The sequence below is a fragment of the Colletotrichum gloeosporioides genome, assembly GCF_011800055.1.
Source record: "Colletotrichum gloeosporioides strain Lc1 chromosome Unknown consensus_17, whole genome shotgun sequence".
Lineage (NCBI taxonomy): Eukaryota > Fungi > Ascomycota > Sordariomycetes > Glomerellales > Glomerellaceae > Colletotrichum > Colletotrichum gloeosporioides.
In genome coordinates this window covers 1944151-1964921 of record NW_025544662.1, presented here as the reverse complement: position 1 = coordinate 1964921, position 20771 = coordinate 1944151, and the positions used below count along the sequence as shown (strand labels likewise).

General features: G+C 55.6%; 6 protein-coding genes across 6 annotated transcripts; 5 read left to right on the top strand and 1 right to left on the bottom strand.

Annotated features, from left to right (window-relative positions):
- Window positions 1-3524: 3524 nt before the first annotated feature.
- Window positions 3525-6368, top strand: GCG54_00011444 (E3 ubiquitin-protein ligase RSP5; the record flags this gene model as incomplete). The annotated part of the gene is made up of 7 exons (XM_045411349.1): window positions 3525-3559; window positions 3662-3687; window positions 3747-3785; window positions 3841-3946; window positions 4002-4170; window positions 4234-6215; window positions 6269-6368. 7 exons carry the CDS (start codon window positions 3525-3527, stop codon window positions 6366-6368), a joined length of 2457 nt encoding a protein of 818 aa, XP_045268407.1.
- A 1111-nt stretch (window positions 6369-7479) lies between these two features.
- On the bottom strand, window positions 7480-8475 carry GCG54_00011443 (NADH-ubiquinone oxidoreductase 19.3 kDa subunit; the record flags this gene model as incomplete). Its single annotated transcript, XM_045411348.1, has 3 exons — window positions 7480-7930; window positions 8058-8235; window positions 8433-8475. The coding sequence occupies 3 exons, from the start codon at window positions 8473-8475 to the stop codon at window positions 7480-7482; spliced, it is 672 nt and encodes a 223-aa protein (XP_045268406.1).
- A 1828-nt stretch (window positions 8476-10303) lies between these two features.
- On the top strand, window positions 10304-12253 carry GCG54_00011442 (uncharacterized protein; the record flags this gene model as incomplete). Its single annotated transcript, XM_045411347.1, has 1 exon — window positions 10304-12253. The coding sequence occupies one exon, from the start codon at window positions 10304-10306 to the stop codon at window positions 12251-12253; it is 1950 nt and encodes a 649-aa protein (XP_045268405.1).
- A 1120-nt stretch (window positions 12254-13373) lies between these two features.
- Window positions 13374-13850, top strand: GCG54_00011441 (uncharacterized protein; the record flags this gene model as incomplete). The annotated part of the gene is made up of 1 exon (XM_045411346.1): window positions 13374-13850. One exon carries the CDS (start codon window positions 13374-13376, stop codon window positions 13848-13850), a length of 477 nt encoding a protein of 158 aa, XP_045268404.1.
- Window positions 13851-15699: 1849 nt separating this feature from the next.
- On the top strand, window positions 15700-17674 carry GCG54_00011440 (Efflux pump FUS6; the record flags this gene model as incomplete). Its single annotated transcript, XM_045411345.1, has 4 exons — window positions 15700-15958; window positions 16031-16449; window positions 16506-16667; window positions 16721-17674. 4 exons carry the CDS (start codon window positions 15700-15702, stop codon window positions 17672-17674), a joined length of 1794 nt encoding a protein of 597 aa, XP_045268403.1.
- Window positions 17675-18355: 681 nt separating this feature from the next.
- Window positions 18356-18860, top strand: GCG54_00011439 (uncharacterized protein; the record flags this gene model as incomplete). Its single annotated transcript, XM_045411344.1, has 2 exons — window positions 18356-18696; window positions 18758-18860. The coding sequence occupies 2 exons, from the start codon at window positions 18356-18358 to the stop codon at window positions 18858-18860; spliced, it is 444 nt and encodes a 147-aa protein (XP_045268402.1).
- Between the last annotated feature and the right edge of the window lie 1911 nt (window positions 18861-20771).

Genomic DNA, 20771 nt, shown 5'->3' with positions numbered 1-20771 from the left:
TGGAACACCAAACGATTAATCGCGTAGTATCCGCAGGGTCGGAACGCCACGAGACAGGACGGACGAGCCTAGCGGTGCCGCCTTTCCGCGCGTGGCCCACGACGTCGCCCGATCCGGGCGCAGGGTTGCCGGACGAGAGGCGCTGACATGTCGCGGGAGTCCCCATCTGCCAGCTGACACACACGGCCCGGGGGATGTATTTGCGGCCTGTTCTCTACACTACCGCATGAGGGGGCCTCAATTCCCAGGGCGGAACATCGTCTTGGAAATGCTTAGCGGTAGGCTACCTAACACCTGGCCGGGGCAAGAAAGATGGTGCCCTTTTCATGTCAAGGATTGGACGCAGCGTCAAGTATGTCTGCGGCACGTGCTGCTAGTTGTATGTGAAGCCGCTGCCGTGACCGCGGTTCTCATTGGGCGAAGTTGAGGGCAGGAAATGGTTCGCTTTCCCGTACGTCTTGCTTGGTTTAGGAAAGAGAGGGACTTTTGCGATAGGACGAAGCACTCGTTTTTGTCACCAAGGTTATGTTATTTATGGCACGCACGATGGATGGCCCCGATGAAGGATGGATGGAGCCTGGGGAGGGGGCCGGAGGGGAGGGGGAACGGGCTGAACGTGCCGGGCGACTATCATGCTAAGGGCCATTTGCGGGTTGGATGTGCTCGAATGCCTTGGCCGTCCCTTTCTGTTCCTGAGGACCACCACCTCTCTTGCTTTCTTCTGGTTCAAGGGCTCATGCTGGGACGGACGGGGAAAATATGGGGGGTTTGCTTGCTGATGGAAGGGCGCACGCCTGCGGCGCATGAGGTTCGGGAGGATGGAGGGAGGGCGTTGATGGGACGAGGAACAATGCGCTGTTTCTGGTTTGGGTTCACTGTCGGTACATGCCTTGATCCCTTTGGCCAAGAAAGCAGGGCCGGCGTGGGCAGCATCCAGCAGCGGTGCTGGACGAGTCTTTCTGTGTAGGGTCTTGCTTTCGAGAAATGCCTTTTTTTTTCTTACCTAGGATGATTGATGGTTTGTCGATTAGTACTGATTAGAAAAGAATCCATGTGACTTTCCAAATTGATGGAAAATTCTGGTGCTAAAGATTGAATTCGCCACGAAAGATTATGTAAAGAGAGAGTGCAGTGCTTGCTTCGCTCGCTCAGAGGTTCTAGATCTTGGTGGACGGCCCGAACTGAGGGGCCTACCAAGACCTCTTGGGCTGGGAGCATGGCAAGGGCAATCGCCAGGGTACCGCACCGTTCAAACCGGATGGTACCGTGTGCAAACATGAAGTACCCTGTGTTTGCTTGGCGGGGGGTAGCGAAAGTCAAGGTAAGGTCATGTCAGGCAAGGGGACGACGGGGGTATTTGGCAGTTCTCTGGCATCTAAGACGAGCATCCGAAACACGATTGGGAACAGCGTTTAAGCAGGCGGCCTGTCGCCCTTCCTCGTTCTTCGAACCTGAGGTGTGCTTTTTCGTTCGGCATAGCCTGCGGTGATGAGCTGAGAGCTAGGTGCACTACGGACGATTTCTGCCCTAGTCGCGACGGGATGTCGCTTTTAGTGACTGCGGTTAAGGTGAGGTACTTGCTTTCCCTCGCATCGGTTGTCACCGGTTGCGTGGCCCAGCCACAGCGCGCGTGGGATGGATGTTGCCAGGAGGGGCAGTCGACCTGTTTCTGAAGCACTACGTCAGGTACAGGACTCCCCAGGGCGCCGCTACCACGGGACGAGGGAGGGAGCCAGGAAGACGGACGACGACGACGACGACAACAACAGCGGACAGGGGCTTACGGAAGGTGGATTTGAGTGCGAGCCTGGGCCGATGTCGATGTCGAGGTCGGTGTCGATGTCGAGGGACTGATTGACTGGTTGCGGTGGATAAGAATAGAGGCAGGCCAGTACAATCAGGGAAGACAGAGGTGCAGTCTGCGGAACACTTTGCAGGTAATGTGCTCCCGTCTGGTAAGATTGTCTGCAGTTCAAGATTCCCATCACCAACCAACAGCATGCTTTCTCCGAGGCACCTTTTGTAGTATCTCACCAATTCCCGGTACCCTCTTATGGCCAGCCGTGCCTTTGGATGTGCTTGTCATCCACCCAGCAATATGCAGGCCCTGCCTTCTGGGGCAATCCCCAGGGCCTATTCTGAGAACAGCCCCTCCTCTGATACTGATGTCGAGATACCTTTTCAAGAAGCAGTGGATGCGTTGAAGCGAAATCGAGAGCAAGTGACCATCACAGCGAGCAGTCTCTCAGATAGATGTACATATCTCTCAAACTCTCTCAAGCCAGAGGTACTCTATGGCTACCTTGAAGCCCCGCCGACGCCTAACAATCGGGCAGAAGACTGAACAGATGGAGTGAATTCGCCATCTGCACTGCCAGCCATGCCATGCTCCCCAAGTTGCCTCCAGTCGCCTGCTCCAAGTCTCCTCCAACTGACCTGCGCTTACCTGCCAACCTCCCCCGCTGTCTGCACCTGAGTCTACCAAACACCTGGAGCCTATCACCACCGCAATAGTTGCTGCCAATGTTACCTAAGGTACCTAAGGTTCCCTACCTGACTCCATACCTGTGAACGTAGGTGTCTTTTGTACGGCGGCTGCAGCTAAGAAAGATACAGGGCACTCCACTACTTCACTGGGCTCCCTGCTACCGCTGGTGGACGAAGAGGTACCTGAGGTAGGCCCGGGGTACTTCCAGGTTGCCTAAGGTACCCAGCTGCGGGACGGGCCAAGTCCTCTTGCCTCTGTGTCCCTCTCTATGCCTGCCTATGGCCGCTGACTGGTGACAGGACGCTATGCCTACCCACCTCCTACCTCACCTCCCGCATCTCTCCTAACAACCTTCTTTGCCTCACTGCGCACTTCCGACCGGAGACAATAACCCACTCGCACACACATACCGTTTGACAAGCGCTCAGACGGGGGCGACTACCAAAACACCAAACTCGCTCCATCCTGTCGACTTCCCATCGCCAACCTCCCTCTGCAAACGTTCGAATCCGGTCGGCGAATCGTTCTCTCACCGCACGACTTGATCGGCGAGAAAACCCCTCGTTCTCCTCGCTCTGCCTGACCATCGCTGGCCCGATACCAGCCCAAGCATCTTTAGCATACCATACCTTACCTACAAACCAAAACGGCCCTTCGCTCGGGCTTCCCGCCCGCCGCCGCGTCACCTTATCATCCACCGTAGCCCCGAGGAACCCCAAAAACCCAGCCCACTTGGCTATTCGAAGCGGGGGGTTTCTGCACTGCACAGCACAGCACAGCCTCAGCTCTGCCTTTGCCGCCGTCGTCAACCTCAATTCCCGTTCGCATCATCTCGCCGTCGCTGCACACTCTTGCTGCGTGCACCCGTCCTCGACCGACGCCAAACATACCCCGTACGATCGCGATCCGGTATCCTCAAACAAGTTCCGCAGATCATTCGTGACCCCTCACCTGTTCCAACACTGGGCGAGTCTCGTCTGGACACGACAAATATTCTGGGAGTTGATACCGTTGTCGCTGGACATCCTGCGACGAAATGAGTTCCTCCCGCAATGATGCCGGGCAACCCAAGTAAGTTTGCTCCTGCTGGGCCGGACCCATCTTCATGGGCTGGTCATTCCGATACCATCAAAGCCGGGAAGCATAACGATAGCTAACTGTAACTGCCCGTAGCCGCAAGCCCAATCTTCGAGTAACGAGTTCGTCATCTCCGCGTCGGCTCCCCGCGCTGCATCGACAATTGCTAACTTCGACACAGTCATCGCCGCAGATGGCCTGTACAAGCGAGATGTCTTCCGTACGTAGTCCTTTTCCCCATCGTACTTCACCATGTTGATTAACACCGTCAACAGGGTTTCCGGATCCCTTCGCTGTCATTACCGTCAACGGAGACCAGACCAAGACTACAACGGCTCAAAAGCGGACGTTGAACCCATACTGGAACGAGAGCTTCGATCTGTGCGTAGTGCTCCGGACATGTCTCGTGCAGAGCATCATCGCTGACAAACCACAGCCACGTGAATGAAGACACCATTCTCGCCGTCCAAGTATTTGACCAGAAGAAGTTCAAGAAGAAGGATCAAGGATTTCTCGGCGTCATTAACGTTAGAATCGGCGATGTTATCGAATTGGCACCCGACGCAGATGGTAACGCTCTTCCCCTCGTCAGCTTGTTTCATCCTGTAGGACGTGACTAACCCGCTTCCCGCCGTAAAGACCAGATGCTCACGCGAGACCTGAAAAAGTCGACCGACAACCTCGTTGTCCACGGAAAACTAATAATTAACCTTTCTACGAACCTCTCTACACCCGCTCGCGCTGGCCAGGCCTCGTCCAGTCGTCCCTCTCTCGTCCCGCCCGCTCAAGGATCCAACATTTCGTCGCTCTCCGCCCCGCCGCCCGACGGCAGACCGGGCTCCGCCATGGGCGCTCCCAACGGGGGGCCAGTTCCTGGCTCTCAAGTTAATCTACCGCACCGCCCGGCTAGCATGACGTCAACCGGACCTGCGCCTGCTGCAAATGGAGCCGCAGCTCCCACGAGAACCACCGCCAGTACTCTCAGCCCGTTTGAAGATGCGCAGGGCCGACTGCCGGCGGGATGGGAACGCCGAGAGGACAATCTGGGACGGACATATTACGTTGATCATAACACGAGAACTACTAGCTGGAACAGACCTACTGCCACCGGAGCTGTGGAACAGAGAAACGAGCGTGAAAACGCAACCCAAGTGGAACGCCAGAGACATCAGAACCGAACGCTTCCCGAGGACCGCACCGGTGCAAACTCCCCGACTCTCCAGGCCCAGCAACAAGCGGCCCAGCAGAACGCGAACAATGCCACGATGATGCATACCGGTGCCACGAGCCCGGGTACTGGCGAGCTGCCTCCCGGTTGGGAACAGAGATGGACGCCGGAGGGCCGACCTTACTTCGTGGACCACAACACCCGGACTACCACCTGGGTGGACCCTCGTCGCCAGCAATACATCCGTATGTATGGCGGCCAAAACAACACAAATGGCACCATTCAGCAACAGCCCGTATCCCAATTGGGACCTTTGCCTAGCGGCTGGGAAATGCGCCTTACCAACACAGCAAGAGTGTACTTTGTGGACCACAACACGAAGACGACAACTTGGGATGACCCCCGCTTGCCATCATCCCTGGACCAGAACGTGCCTCAGTACAAGCGAGACTTCAGAAGGAAGCTTATCTACTTCCGCTCGCAGCCCGCTATGCGCATTTTGTCCGGCCAGTGCCACATCAAAGTGCGGCGCTCCCACATTTTCGAGGATTCTTTCGCAGAGATCACTCGGCAGTCTGCTACTGATTTGAAGAAGCGTTTAATGATCAAGTTTGACGGAGAAGATGGTCTGGATTACGGTGGTTTGTCCAGAGAATTCTTCTTCCTCCTTTCCCACGAGATGTTCAACCCCTTCTACTGCCTTTTCGAGTACTCCGCCCACGACAACTATACCCTCCAGATCAACCCCCACTCCGGCATCAACCCGGAGCATCTGAACTACTTCAAGTTCATCGGCCGTGTCGTTGGATTGGCCATTTTCCACCGTCGTTTCCTCGACGCGTTCTTCATCGGTGCCCTGTACAAGATGATCCTTGGCAAGTCGGTCGTTCTCGCCGACATGGAGGGTGTTGATGCCGATTTCCACCGTTCGTTGCAGTGGATGTTGGACAATGATATTTCTGGCGGTATCCTGGAGCAAACGTTCTCTACAGAAGACGAGCGCTTCGGTGTCATGACCGTCGAGGATCTCATTCCTAACGGACGTAACATTGACGTCACGAACGAGAACAAGAAGGAATACGTTGATCTTATGGTCAAGTGGAGAATCGAGAAGCGTATCGCGGAGCAGTTCCAAGCCTTCAAGGATGGCTTCCACGAGCTCATCCCTCAGGACCTTATCAACGTCTTTGATGAGCGTGAGCTTGAGCTGCTCATCGGTGGTATTGCGGAGATCGATGTCGATGACTGGAAGAAGCACACTGACTATCGCGGATACACTGAGTCTGACGAGGTCATTCAGTTCTTCTGGCAGACAATTCGCTCCTGGGATGGAGAGCAGAAGTCGCGTCTGCTCCAATTTGCTACGGGTACATCACGTATTCCGGTCAACGGTTTCAAGGATCTCCAGGGAAGCGATGGACCGAGAAGGTTCACTATTGAGAAGGCGGGTGAGATAAACAACCTTCCGAAGGCCCACACATGGTAAGCTCTGTTGTTATTTTCGCAGCCGATATTTGCCGCTAACCCATTCATAGTTTCAACCGTCTGGACTTGCCGCCGTACAAGAGCCTCGAAATGCTGCAGCAGAAGCTCACCATTGCCGTTGAGGAGACCATGGGCTTTGGCCAGGAGTAATTGCAAGCAGAAGCCTGTCCGAGATTTGCGATCCTTATTGTTATCCGGTTCGACGTAGGCTCAAGACTTGCATCATGCCTTATGGTCACGCGTCATGGCAATGGACCGGCCCGGAGCTGTCGTTTGTGTGAATTCTGCAGCATCAATTTCATTCGGAAGTTCGGCGTGCGGTTAGGGATACTTGGAATAAACCTTCTCTTTCTCCTTTCTATATGTGGAGGGCCGAGGAAGTGACGATGAGACGACGAAGCCGTTCGAGTCAAGAGATCGAAAGAGAGCGAGCAAGAGCGTGGAAGAATAGGCTGTGTTGTACCAAAAGCTCCTTGGGTGCGGCGAATTTGCATGGGTAACCTAGAAAACTGCGAAGTGCGTCGCAGCAAGGAGATAATACTTGCCTTGGAAAAGCTGTGGCCATACGGAGCTTCCAAGGGCAAGAGGCGGAAACGAGCTTGCCGTAGGGCGTCGACGTATTTGATTATTACGGGCATCACAACTCCAATGTGTAACCGCATCAGACATATAGGTAGTTATATATACACATCACATGGACTCGTGGAATTTTGATTGCTCTAAATCGACCCGCCGGGCAGTACTTGTGCCGTGTAGATGGTCTTGTGTCCAATTCTGCCAAGTTTAGTGATGTTGGACTGGCTTGAGATTGCGTAGAGCTAGCTACCTGGGGGTGCTTCAACCTTGTTTACCAGCTCGAAGTGCTCAGTCCCCAGGACGCGATTCCCAGCGGAAGTTTTCATTCACCAGCGCCACCGTCGGTGCAGGTTTTGTCACATCATTCAGCGGCCAAAGGCCATAAACAAAGTAATCGTGGAAGCAGAACTTGTTTAATCTACAATCCATCCGCGGCTTGTCTACCGAATGGATCCTCCGCATATGTACACAGACGCACACGCATACAAAAGAAAGAAAGCCCAGCCTCCCGGATGCTCCCCCAATGGATGCCATTTTGCATATCAGCCTCTCTCCTGTGGGATCATCTCTCCTATCTTCGCTTCGTCTCCAATGGCTAAGTGGCTAAAAGGCCACGCCTAAATTTTTCCCACGCACCGGCACCCCATCCACGCATAAACCACCCATGGAACAGACGGCAAATAATCTACTTGCGGTACCACATGCGGGTGATCTTGGTGTTGCGCATCTTACGCTGGAGCTGGAAGATGCCGTACATGAGGGCCTCGGAGGTTGGGGGGCAGCCGGGGACGTAGACGTCGACGGGGACGATGCGGTCGCAGCCGCGGACGACGGAGTAGCTGTAGTGGTAGTAGCCGCCTCCGTTGGCGCAGGAGCCCATGGAGATGACCCAGCGGGGGTCGGGCATCTGGTCGTAGACCTGGCGCAGGGCGGGGGCCATCTTGTTTGTGAGGGTGCCGGCGACAATCATCACGTCGGACTGACGCGGGGAGGCGCGGAAAATGATGCCGAGACGGTCCTGGTCGTATCGGGGCGTGGAGAGGTGCATCATCTCGACGGCGCAGCAGGCGAGACCGAAGGTCATGGGCCAGAGGGAGGACTGGCGGGCCCAGTTCGTTATTACATCGAGGGAGGTGCTAGAAGGTGCGAGTTAGTTTGGCGCGGACGGAAGAAGGTGTTTGGTGATGTGGCGAGTAGGGAGATTCTTGCGGTCGAGGGGGGAGCGTTGTGGGGGATAGTGGTGATGAGGGGTGGTGTTCGTACAGAGCATATTGCAAGACGCCCTTGGTAGGCTCCTGGCTGGGCAAGGGAACCTCCTTGCGGTCCTTCTTGATGAGACCGCTGGCAGAGTGCGGCGTGACGGAGCTGGCATCCTTTCGTGACGAGCTCGAGATGGAGGCGGCGGCGACACGGATGGGCATAAGGGACGCGGTCGGCCTCGCTACGGGTGCCAATTGAGGTCAGCAGTGTCCATTCACATTATCGCAGTCGCTCCATGTGTTCATCCTGGGGTGCTGTGGGCGGGTGTGATGGCGATTGGGTTGTGGTTGGGGATATCGGTCTTGGTCGTCGTCGTGGGAATCCCGCGAGGGAGTTTCTTTTCGGGCGCTCGGGTGTCGGGCCGGGGCAAAGGCTTACCTCGCAGGGCCATTGAGGCCGCTGTCCTCGTGGAGGAAAGCATCTTTGAATGTGACGAGAGGTTGTGGTGAAGGACAGGGGAAAGTGCGGCGGTGATGGAGTGGAGAGGTGTCGTTCGTCGAGGGGAAGGGCGGTGCGGCCGGCGGAGGACGGGGGGGAGTTCGCTATGAATGCGTGTGTCGGCGAGTGGTCGACGTCGTCGATGGTTTTCGCCTCTTCTTTTTCGGGCGGTTCGCTAATATTGCATTACGGAGCTTTTGATTGGCTGGAGGGGGCCGGGTTGGTCCGGGTTTTTGGTTGTGGCGGTTATGTAAGCTGTGTGGGGTCTCCAAATTGGTTTACTTGGGGGTTGTTGATCCGATGGAGTCAATGATGTGGTCAGTCTGTTGCATGCACGTTCATTGGAGGTTTATAATTCCACATTACTGAAGGGAAAAAAACGTCTTGAAGACTGAATTGCCACCAGTTTGATTTGTTTTACTCCATGAGCCAGGCATCAAGTGGCTGCAAAAGTTGTAGCGTTTCTCAAATTTGGATATCTGAAGACGTAGTGGACGTGTCATCGGTGGACGCAATGACATCTACGTTGTCGGGCTCTCAAACGGCTCTCAGGCAGCAAAAACGGCCCTTGGCTCACATGGATGTTCTCACACAGCCAAGTTTGATTTACTAGTCGACTCATACATATGTTGTTAAGAAAAAATGGCGAATGCGATTATGGTCAGTGTGTAGGAGGGCTTCTAGTAGCATGGCGACCTTGAAATCACTACCTGAGATGACTTAACGTTCCTCTACATGGTCTGAGTTAACAACACTTCCGCTTGTGGCTCCTCGACTATTCTCTTCTTCTAGTCTTGGCTTTGAGGGCGTAGATTTGTAATAAATCAAGTCTTTAGAATCAGAGAAAGGTAGTGTTGCTGTAACTACAGAGATGGATGGCACGATAAGTTTATGATGTTTCGTTGAGACGGCCTATTTCTCCTGTGCCAGAGCGACTACGTTTCACGTGGATGTATAACTAAGTCCGCTTTACTGTTGTTGTCGTCGTCGTTACCACCGTCGTCGTCGTTTGTCATCGTCTTCGTGTGTCGTCGTTGTCGTTATTGTTATTATCGTCCTCCTCGTTATCGTTATCGTCGCTCTCGTTGCCCGTGATATAAGTGCTTCAGTACGCAGGAATAGCCACCCAGACACAGGGGGGAAAATAAAAAGCGTTCTCGTTACACCCCCAACTAAGAATGGACAGAAAGCACTATGTTGCTATACTATTAATATCATGGTTGATTCCTCGACTTATTGGTCCAACACCGCTGCATTTTCTCCATTGTGTCGAGGCTCCTTCAACCGCTGAGGAATGCGAGGTATGGGGCCGTGCAGAGGTCAGACCTAGGTAGTTGTTTAAATTCCTGCACCAACACCACCAGATTTCCCGAGTAACCACAAAGCAGAAATGCATATTCGACAAACACAATCACTCACCCGGTCTCATCATTGAGGTCTGCCATGCCTTCCACAAGTATTGTCTGCGAGTCTCAGACAGCAGCTGCGGTTCAAATTTACTCACTTAAAGTGGCTCGGCGCAATCTCCCCCACCACGCAATCATGTCCCCACGTCAAGCGAACCAGGGTCTGCCACCGCGGCGCATCTTTTGGTAAAGGGGCTCCCGAGCCGCGTAGCCTTTTACGAAAGCTACCCGCAGCATATGGCCTTCGTCATTCGTTGATGACGGAGGGTCTTTGCTTTCGTGGACCTTCGCTTTTCCTCTGTCGGTGTCGAACATGGGAAGCCGGCCGCACTTCGAAGCCCCCACGGTGAACTGAACCTGATCTTCCCCATCCACTGAGCGGAAGAAATCTCGTACTCAGTCGCCATGGTGTGGCAGGCAATCAACAAGCCGCCGCCAAGCAGGTCGCCCATGTTCCTGCTCAAGGGTGTACTGGTTGTCTTCATCCTGTCGCTCATCTTGACGAGTTCCTACATCTACCGCGACACAATCACTCAGAAGGCCTCCACGATCAAGTTCACCGACGGCGAGGTGACCGACTACTTCAAGTACCCGTTCAACTCGAGCGACGTCAATACGAACCCGATCGACTGGCTGATTCACGATGCGCGAGCGAGGCAAGATGCGATCCTCCAGAAACGGAGCCGCACGCTGCACAATGCCGCGCAACGCTACCGGGAGCGACGCGGCCGACACCCGCCTCCGGGCTTCCAAGAGTGGTTCCGCCATGCCGAGGAGACCCAAGCGATTGTCATTGAGGAATTCTTTGACCGCATCTACGACGATCTGAAGCCCTTCTGGGCCGTCGAAGCCAAGACAATTGCAAGCCAGGCGAACGCGGCGGAACATGTCATTCGGGTTCGGAATAAGAAGGTAGCGAGCGCAGGAGAAACCAAGAGCGAAGGAGATACGAAGGACGAAGGAGATACCGAGGGGAGGGGGCGTTGGCTGGATCTATGGACAGCGCTTGTGTCTGAGTTTGAGGAGTATCTTCCAGACGTGGATATGCCCATTAACTATATGCATGAGCCCCGCGTGTTGGTCCCGTGGAAGCTGAAGCAGAAGTACTTGGCGAAGGAGGAAAAGGGACGCAAGATGCCCATGAAGAACAAGGCTACGAGCGGCTACCAGGGTCTCACGGACGTGGGCAAGTCGTACACGAAGGAGTGGACGAGCGACGATCGTCGCAAGTACTGGGATCTGGTGCGCGACGCATGCCCCGAGGGCTCCCCTTCCAGGAACGTACCCGCGGCAACAGATCTGTCACTGCCGCCAACGTTGCCATATTCGTGGGAGGCACCGTTTGCTCGACAAGGCTACATCCAGAATTTCACCGGTTCCCAAGATCCTTGTGTCCAACCCCATCTACGTTCGCTCCACGGGACTTTCGTCGAGCCGCTGAATGTCAACACCACGAAGGACCTCATTCCCCTCTTCGGTGGCTCCAAGCTCCGCGTCAACTCGGACATCCTCATCCCGGGTGCCATGTACCTGTCCGACGACGAGGCTTACACCGGGGGCAGCTCACATGGCCCAGCATGGCCAGACAAGCTCGACCGCCTCACATGGCGCGGCATAGGCTCTGGCGGTCTGACACAGTCAGACAACTGGATGCACTTCCATCGCCAGCGCCTCGTCGAGATGCTCAACGGAACGACCGTCCGCGGCATGGAGGCCAACGACGTCCGCGCCATGACGTTCGACATGCCCCCTTTGGAGCGCTATAACACCACGCGTCGCCGCGAGAAGCGTCTAGGCGACTTCCTGTCCGGGTTTGCTGACGTGGGCTTCACCCATTTGTCGTGCGGGCCCAGCAACGACCGGCGGAAGGAATGCGACTGGATCACGCCGCACCTGTCCGTCGTCAATGCGACGCCCATGGCAGAGCAGTTCTCCAGCAAGTTCCTCCCCGACGCGGACGGGTACAGCTTCAGCGGCCGCTTCCGCGCGTTTCTGCTGTCAACAAGCGTGCCGCTCAAGGCGACGGTGTACGCCGAGTGGCACGACGACCGCCTCGTGCCGTGGCTTCACTTCGTCCCGCTGGACAACACGTTCCAAGATCTCTACGGCGTACTGGACTACTTCACTGACGGAGATGATGCTGCGCCCTCGCAGTGGGATGTGCACAAGGTTCTGGGGAAGAAAAGTAAGGGCGATGACGCTGCGAGATGGATCGCCGAACAGGGTAGGGACTGGGCGGGAAAGGTACTCAGACGCGAAGACATGAGGCTGTACGTGTGGCGGCTGCTGCTTGAGTTTGCCAGGCTGTGCGACGAAGAGAGGGATACGCTGGCCTACGTGGACGATCTGCCTTGACGTCAAAAAGGAAGGAAAAGAGAGTTTACATAGACTGCCATTCGTGTGGCATGCGCATATATGACATATCTGGGGCAGGGAGTCAAAAAGGAGAACCGGCGTTCGGGCATTTTCAAAAGAGTGGACGCATGGCGAAGGCATATTCCCCCCCGCCTTGAAAGAGATACATACATGGGCGCCCTTTTACATACACAACAAACAAATTAATGATCGTTTGTCAAGGTGGTAATCGCTTACTCGCAAGGGCAGCACCCCTCATGAAGCTTATTTTCGCGCGCTTAGCCCCCAAATGCTTGTCGGCGCGGGTGTGGAGGTGGAGGCGGACTGCCCCAAAGGTTCTCGCCGCTTACCTTGGCAAGGAAGGTGGCTCGTCCCGTTCGGAGGCACAACACCCAGTGAGCTGGTTTGCCTTTGGCCGGGAAGTTTATTTGCGATCACGAATTGAGGGCGCGGAGGTGAGATTTGCAATTTGTCCGTGCAAAGTGCCGCGTGAGTCGGCCAAGTCTTGAAGATGCGCCCGCCGGGAGTGGCATGGCGCCGAGGCTTAAATAACGTGGCCGGCCCCATCCAAGGGTCGGCCGTGATTATATGGGCGGAGGCATCGGGAGCATACCGGGAAGTCTGGTTGGATGTAAGTTTCCGTGCGATCGGCACCCCGTCGCCAGGTCGTACTTTTTTGTAAGACTTGTGCGTTGGCACATGAGAGACAATGCCCCCTCAAGATTTTTCATATAAGCTGGAACGCGACCGGACCGTTCCTAACCACATTTCAAGCAAAGGCGTTCCCATTGCCGTGGTGACAACAATTGACGTCGAGTCGACTAGACGACAACCGCCGAGTCCCGGTGTAAGTCGTGATAAAGATGCATGTTTGCGCGATCCCACAACAGCCGATATCCCACCCGGGGCCCCGGTCACCGACGTGGCCGGCGTCTTGGCGGCGATGGAGTCCGAAGAAGCCGTGGAGTTCAAAAGTCGCTGCCGGCGCTGCTCCGTCGGCGGGGAACGGGACAGTCGTTCGAAAGAATGGAAGGGCACGTCTGACGTCTTCTTTTGTAAGTGGTTCGTGTGAGAGGATCTTAGGTTGGCGTGCAGTCCCAGTCACTTACACGTATATTAGATGAGACGAGATCACAAGAAAGAGTCGCAGGCTGCGTCGCGACAACAATTTTACAGCATCGAGAAGGAGCAGCATCGCTTCTACAGCGTCGAGAAGGAGTTTGACGACGCCTCCACGATGGCGAGCACGCGACAGTCTGAGGATGCGCCTTTGCTGGAGATTGATGAGAAGGTTTCGCCATGGATCGTCGAGACTTCGCGGCCACGATCAATGAGGAACACCCGCTGCAGGGTTCGTCGACTTCTCCGCTTGCACCGTCGTCGTCCTGGTTCGAGAAACGGCGGTAATGCGACAAAATCGCCGAGGAAGGCGAAGAAGACGCCGCAAGAGCCCGTCAAGACGCATGAGACTATCATTGACAAGGGCAACGGCAGCTCGAGTCAACACTGGGCGTATAACCTGGCCCTTGGACTCGCGTGGTATATGCCTGCGCCTTACGATATGATGCCTGTGGGGTATCCGTCGCGAGTTTTCTGAGTTGGACATGAGTGCTGGCACAGTTATATGAGGGAGGTATAGGGACATGAAGGGCTTGATGTCTGGGGAGAATGGAGTCATGGAATTTATTGTGTCGGTCTGTGTTTGCTTCTCACGGATGAGTGCTTTCTGTCCACCACGATCTTCTCTCTCTCTTTTTTTTTTTTTTTTTTTTTTTTTCTTTCATTTGGGCGCTCAGCAGTCAATCCCAATCAAAAATAAAGATCAAATGGCAAAAGAGTTCACCCACCGGTGTGGGCTAGTCTCTGGTGCACATTCCGGGAAATTCGATCGATCGGTAGTTTTTGCCTGTCGTCGCGTAGGCTCGAACCCATATCCTCCACACCACCCTCCTTTATCCTAGACCTCATACCATTCCACCACCGAGCGGGTAGGGCGTCCCCTACCCGCCCGTGATGGTCTCGAGGTGAATCGAATCGGAAGTAGGACGTTCGCATTGTTATATGTTCGCACCGGGATGGGAAGGGCAGGAACGCGTGGTATCAGGGTGCTGCGCGCCTTCTACATCTCGACGACCCGGGGAACCACCACACCTATTTCGCCTCTGCAGCGGGTCAAACTGAGGTGCTTCAAGGCGAAGTTGCGAAGCTCACTCACGAGAAGGACGTCACCTGTATCTTAGATGAAATAGAAATATCTGGTGTTTACCTCTGTATCCCGCCCCTCCTAGGTGTCCCTATTACGACCTTTAGTGTCCTTCCTTTTTCTGAGGTTTCCCAGGTCGCTCATCACAAGCACCATAAACATGTTAGGTTGTTTTCGCGTCCGCTTAATCCTAATTTCTTTGGTCCCCGCCCTTATCCTGTTCCTTCTCTCATTGTGATTGAAAGCACCTCAGCCACTAACTTCCACGCTGGGCACACACACACTCTTTTCACTCCATTTTAGCACTCATATATGTTTTACAGAACGACTATGTTGAACACACAACGTTAGATATCCATGTGAAGAAGGATGAATTAATTATTGGGGTGTATCTCGCGGTGCCAGCTTGATCCTGTCTCGCTGCATACTAGGCCCAGCTTCTCACGTGCACGAGATCCTGGTTTACAATTCCTACCTCCTTTCGAAACCAGTTCCTACGTAGCATTAAAAATGCAACATCAGCGAGGAAGAATAAAAATCAGCTTCAAAGTGCCAGCTCTTTGATAGCACTGCCATTTAGCCGCGGAAGTTGGGGTTGTAAGTGACGCACAGGGGTGAATAACACCCTCCGATAACGTTGCCGAGAGAAATCAGGGGGGCAACAAACCACTACCATAATTCAAGCTTGAATACTGAAAAGTCCCGAACATACTGAAAGTGTGCTGCGGACGGCATCACAAAGGACGTTGACGTCCACGAGGTGAGGTTGGTCTGTTCATCCACCGCAGAGACGTGATTGGGCAACAGCGTTGGGGAGCCTTTACTTGGACGGGGGGCGGGGCAGACGCTCCACCAAGGCGGGCCCCATCTCAGTTATCGCGCCAACTGACGTCTAGCTGCATCGGAGAGAAGCAAGGGGACCTCAGCCAGATTACCAAGCACCAAGATAAACGGTCCTCAACACGTGGTGGCACTAATGTCCGCCATCAATCAATCATACGCATGGCGCTCGCTGGTCAAGTAACTCATGTGATGCAGAACTAGTGCGGCTTCCAACCAACATCCCCTCCCCCTCTTGTTTCGTTCTTGGATTTTTTTGAGTTTACTGCCTTGCATCGTTGCGCAAAGAGGAAACCAGCTACCCCGCCAGAGCTTCAGCTTCCGCTTTCATGGGTAACGCCGAGCCTGGCCAGTGCAACCATCCGAGATAAGGGCATTCTGGCCGAGGAGAAACCGCGTCGCCATGGCGGATGAAGCGCATGTTCGGAGACGGCAAGGGGATGTCGAGTCGCTCCCCGATGAAGCCATCGCGACGGAGACGACGACGCTGCTGAACTCCGAGACGAGCTCTCGGACGCTCCGAAATGGGTCGCCGGCCGGCAGCAGCGGCCGAGGCCGGGACTCGGACGGAGAGGAGGACCAAGATGCGCCCAAACAGCCCATCGGCGCCGCTCGGGCCGTCGTTCTGATGATCAGCGTCTGGATGCTCATCTTTCTTCAAGGTAAGAATTTCTGGCAGTAATCTCCTGTGAGGCCGGTGTGAGAGGAAAGTTGACACTTGTATTCGTCGGCAGCCTCGAACACCTCCGGCATGACCATGACCCAGTCCGTCATCGCGGAGGAGCTCAAGGCCTATGAGGGCGCCATGTGGTTCACGAGCTCGTACCTCATCAGCATGGCCTCTCTGGCCCCTCTGTTTGGCCGTCTGGCGACCATCTTCCCGCCGCGGTATCTGGTAATGCCCCTGGGTGGTTGCTTCGCGGTCGGCGGCGTCATCACCGCCACGGCGCACTCTTTCTGGGTTCTCATATTTGGGAGGACCGTGACGGGCATGGGCGGTGCCGGCATCATGACCTTGTCGGTGATTCTGGTGCTGGAGTTGGTCGACAAGAAGAGGCGGGGCATTTTTGTCGGGCTGGTGAATGCCGGCTTCACGATCGGGCTGTCGTTTGGGGCCGTCGTGTACGGAGCGCTGTTGCCAGTAATCGGATGGGTTCGTCTTCAAGTTCTTGCCCCTGCTGGTGGTCTTCCAAACTGACGACAGCACAGAGAGCGCTTTTTGGGGCCCAGACACCAATCGGCATCCTCGCCGGTCTCGGTGCCTTCCTCACCATCCCCAAGACCCTCAGCTCGGAGCAGGAAACGAAAGCACAAGGCAGGTCGGTGGCCCAGAAATTGGCCCGTATCGACTATGCTGGCGCCTTCGCACTCGTGAGCACCCTCACCCACCCCCTCTCTTCTCACTCACGATACTAACCCGTAAGGTCCTAACAATCTCCCTCTTCCTCTACGGTCTCTCCGGCGACATCCAGTACCTCCCCATCCTCCTCTCGCTCTCGGGACTCGCCCTCTTCGTCCTGATCGAGTTCAAAGTCGCAACCGACCCCATCATCCCCATCGCCATCCTCTCCTCCCGCGGCGTCCTCTTCTCCTGCGTCGCCCAGCTCTTCTTCATGTCCATCCGCTGGACCCTCCTCTACTACACCCCCATCTTCGTCCTCGCCGTGCGCGGCTACGCCCCAGCCATCGCGGGCTCCATTCTCATCCCGACAAACATCGGTTTCGGCTCCGGCGGGCTCATCGTCGGCTGGCTCCACGTCCGCCGCAACGGCGCCTTCTGGCTGCCCTCCGTCGTCGCGCTGGCCTGCTTCGCCGTGACCATGTTTGGCCTCTCGCTCGCCGCCACCGCGGACGGCGCCCTCTGGACCCTCGTCGCCGCCGTCGTGCTCAACGGCCTCGCCACCGGCGCCACGCTCAACTACACCCTAGCGCACCTGCTGCACCTCAGCGCGCCCGCGGAGCACTTCATCTCGACCAGCCTGTTGGGCACCTTCCGCGGCTTCGGCGGCAGCTTCGGCACGGCCATCGGCGGCGGCGTGTTCTACCGCCTGCTGCGCTCGGGGCTGGTGCAGAGCTTCACGGAGCTCGACGGCAAGGGGAGGCTGAGCGCCGCGAGGGAGGAGCTGATTACGAAGCTGATTGGGAGCCCGGCGCTGGTGTTCAATGGCGGGCTGGAGCCGGCGGAGCACGCCATCGCGGTGGAGAGGTACGCGGGCGCTTCGAGGGGTACGTGGCAGGCTGCTGCTGCGTTGGCTGTTGTTGCAGTGTTGATCCAGGCCGGGACGGGGCGGACGAGTCCTGTCGGGCAGAAGGAGGTTGACGATGAGACGGAGGCGAGGGCGGCGTTGATGGAGAATGAGGGCGTCGGGGAGGCGTAGAGATGAGGGCTGCTCGGCTCTAGGGTTTAAGGATATAGACGGAGTTGATGTGGTTGCTGGGGCATAGTACATTGGATGGTTTTCGTTATCAGCATTCATCTTTTGCATATGGATATAGATCTATGACGTCTACATAGATAGATACGTGGGGTGTGATAAGTCCCCCAACTGTACATTGTACATCACCGAATATCAGGATTACATATCAGCTATGGATAAGACGGCTGAAAGATTTAATATGCTTCCGACTTAGAACTGTGATCGACTTGTATCCAAGACCAGACCACGGCTTCAGCTCGCGTAGACCAGGCAGTCGCGTCTCAACAGCGGTCGTGCTGCGAGAAAATGTCTGGGACGATCAATCATCTCCAAAACCGACGCGGGAGAAACACGATGTCATGTGAGCGTGGATGCCTGGGGTGGCTTGGTGGCTTGCTCTTGGTCCAGGCAGCTGAGGCCCCTAACGGCGATCGAGACAAAACAATTGAATGTGGGCTTACGGCCTGGGCTTGCGGCTGAGAGGAGGAAACCAGCCACGAAGATGCCGGTAGTAAAGAGACATGCTTAATTGGAGCACAGAGTGCCCTTATTCTCTGAGATCGATGCGGTTGTGAGGGTACGGCTTCTTCTAGTAACTTCAATTTCACGCATCGACAATATCATTCCCGCAGTTTGCAAAAAATGTCTTCAGACGGCACCGCTTGCGCACCGCCCTACGGGCAAATGACTTGGCTCGAACTACCAGTCACGGATGCGGCCCGAGCCGCCAGGTTTTACACGGCAGTATTGGGTTGGGAGTGTCCAGAGACTCCCATGGCATCGGTGACGCCGTGGGTGAAGACGGTGCATTTCTTCAACAAGGGCAACCTCCATGGGGCATTCCTCCTCATGGAGGAGAGCAACCGTATCTCAAACGTTGACGAGGGGCGGCCGGAGCGCATCCCAGTTCTGCCGACGTTCGCTGTGAAGAGCATTGAGGAGACGATCGCAGAGGCTGAGAAACTGGGTGGGAAGCTGCACGTGTAAGTGACCGGTGCTTTTCGACCTCGACCCCGTTTGCCCATCTGCAAAGACGACTGACAGCTATCATCACAGGCCCAAGACTGCAATTGGCAACGGGATGGGATTCTTCTCTCGCTTCATCGACTGCGAGGGCAATCTGGTGGGTATCTGGGCTCAGGAGTAGGTGTCGTCACGGGTTGATTCGGTCGAGTCTCGAGGTTGGCGTCGTCAATGTAGTTGTAATCCTCGCGTCGTTGTGGTACTTCTGCGTCGCCGCCTCTGGCCGGTGGGAAGATAGTCCAAGTCGTGTCGTTATGCAGACGCCGCCCTCCCTCGCTTGCGAACTCACTTCTCGTTGCGAAGCTCCGTAACCATCTAGGGGGGCATCCCGCCTATCCGGGCCGTCTTGTCCTTGGCATTGGTGCATGTCGGTTGGTGAGCCCAGAACAGCCGGGCAGAATGGTTTGCTTCTCTTTTTATGTTTTGTACTCTGGAATCTTGGCGTACATGTGAAGCGGTGAAACTCAGTGCACCGCTCCACCTTTGGCGCCGTATCTAGGTTTATCCACCAACGGAGGCAACTGAAATCGAGATTCCGATCAGAGATGATTCTGCACCAATAGGCTGTATTGGAATAGGAGTCGCGTTGTGCTTCCGATTGATTGCGAGAAGATTTGTTTGCTGGCCAAGGACCACGAGGTTGAGAAGTTGAAACTTTGAAGATTGGGCCCCAAGACTTTGGCTTCGTGTTGCGAGCGTCAGGATGAGGCGATGGTTGGGGTTGTCGTCCTACGCTAGCGGAATCCGGACGGCTGTAGACGGATATCCACGAATTGTCTTCGATGGAGTATATTGAAAGTCCACCGACATGATGTGATGGTCGAAACTGTATCAATATGGGGGAAACATTGCGAATGAGGTAAGGAGTCGAGGCCCACGGAGTTCGGCCAGCTCCACCTGTCTGGCCATCATGGACCTGTCGGAGTCGATGCCATTGCTGGGCAGACCACCGTGTGATTGTTGGATGGGCAGATAAGCTTGTGCTGTAGGGTTTTTTCTCCGAGCGCACATTGGCATCTGCAGCAGCGGCTATGCCGGTTGTAATGCTCGCGGGACGAGTTGGCAGCAGATGGAGGGTTCACGGTGCGGTCCCGGGGTTGAGTCCGAGCAGACGGGTTGTGGCCAGCTGGCCGGGGCAGAGAGGCTGGGCCGTCTGGCCACGCTCGCTGCTGGCCTTGTCTACGCCTGGCTTTGGCTGTCTGTGTGCGACAAGGCCGATCAGCGGCCGTCTGTAGCCGTCTGCAGGCTCGCCGCTCGCGGGCCTCCAGAAGCGAAGACGATTACCCGCACGGTGGTGAAGTGTGCTCGCGGTAGGTCGATCCCGAGGTTCTCGCGTGGTCGGCGCGGCGGCGGGGCCCAATCAAATATTTGCCGATGATGTTTCCACATCGGGTCCGACGAGGATCGATCTCTGGGCGAGCAGGCTCATGATTAAACGTCAGACGATTGCCAGAAGTTGGTGAAGGGGGGATTGTCCGGCGAGAGAAGCAAGCGGTGCGTGGCCACCTTCCCTCGCGAGCAAGCAATTGTTTCATGAGATGATCCATATGGTGGAGCGGCATCTTGAAGAGTTAGGTAACAGGGCGTCCGACGTATGGTTTAGCACAAAGCCATTATCCAAGCACACAGAGCTGACGGGATTGTTGTATGCATGGTGCCTGTAGGTCAGTCTTGCACGTACTTCAGGCTAAGAAGCAAGGTGACATTGGCAATCACGCAGCCAGAGACACGGGCGCCGGAAGATCTCTGCTGCGTCGGCTGCAACCACACCTTCATCGCGAAGGGTTCGTTCGTTTGCTGTATATGAGATGACAGGTCGAGAACGAGGTAGAACATGAGGTGGTGAGCCGCGGTCCTGGCCTGTTGCATTGGTGCTTGGCGAGCCAAGTCGGGTTAAAGTGGTTGATCGGTTGGTTGGTGGTGATTCGAGAAGACGGACAAGGGCCGAGAGAAGAGAGGCTGGCAGCTGGACAGAGCTGATGGTGGGAGATGGAAGCACTCATGGTGACTGGACTGGCACTGGACACGCGAGGTG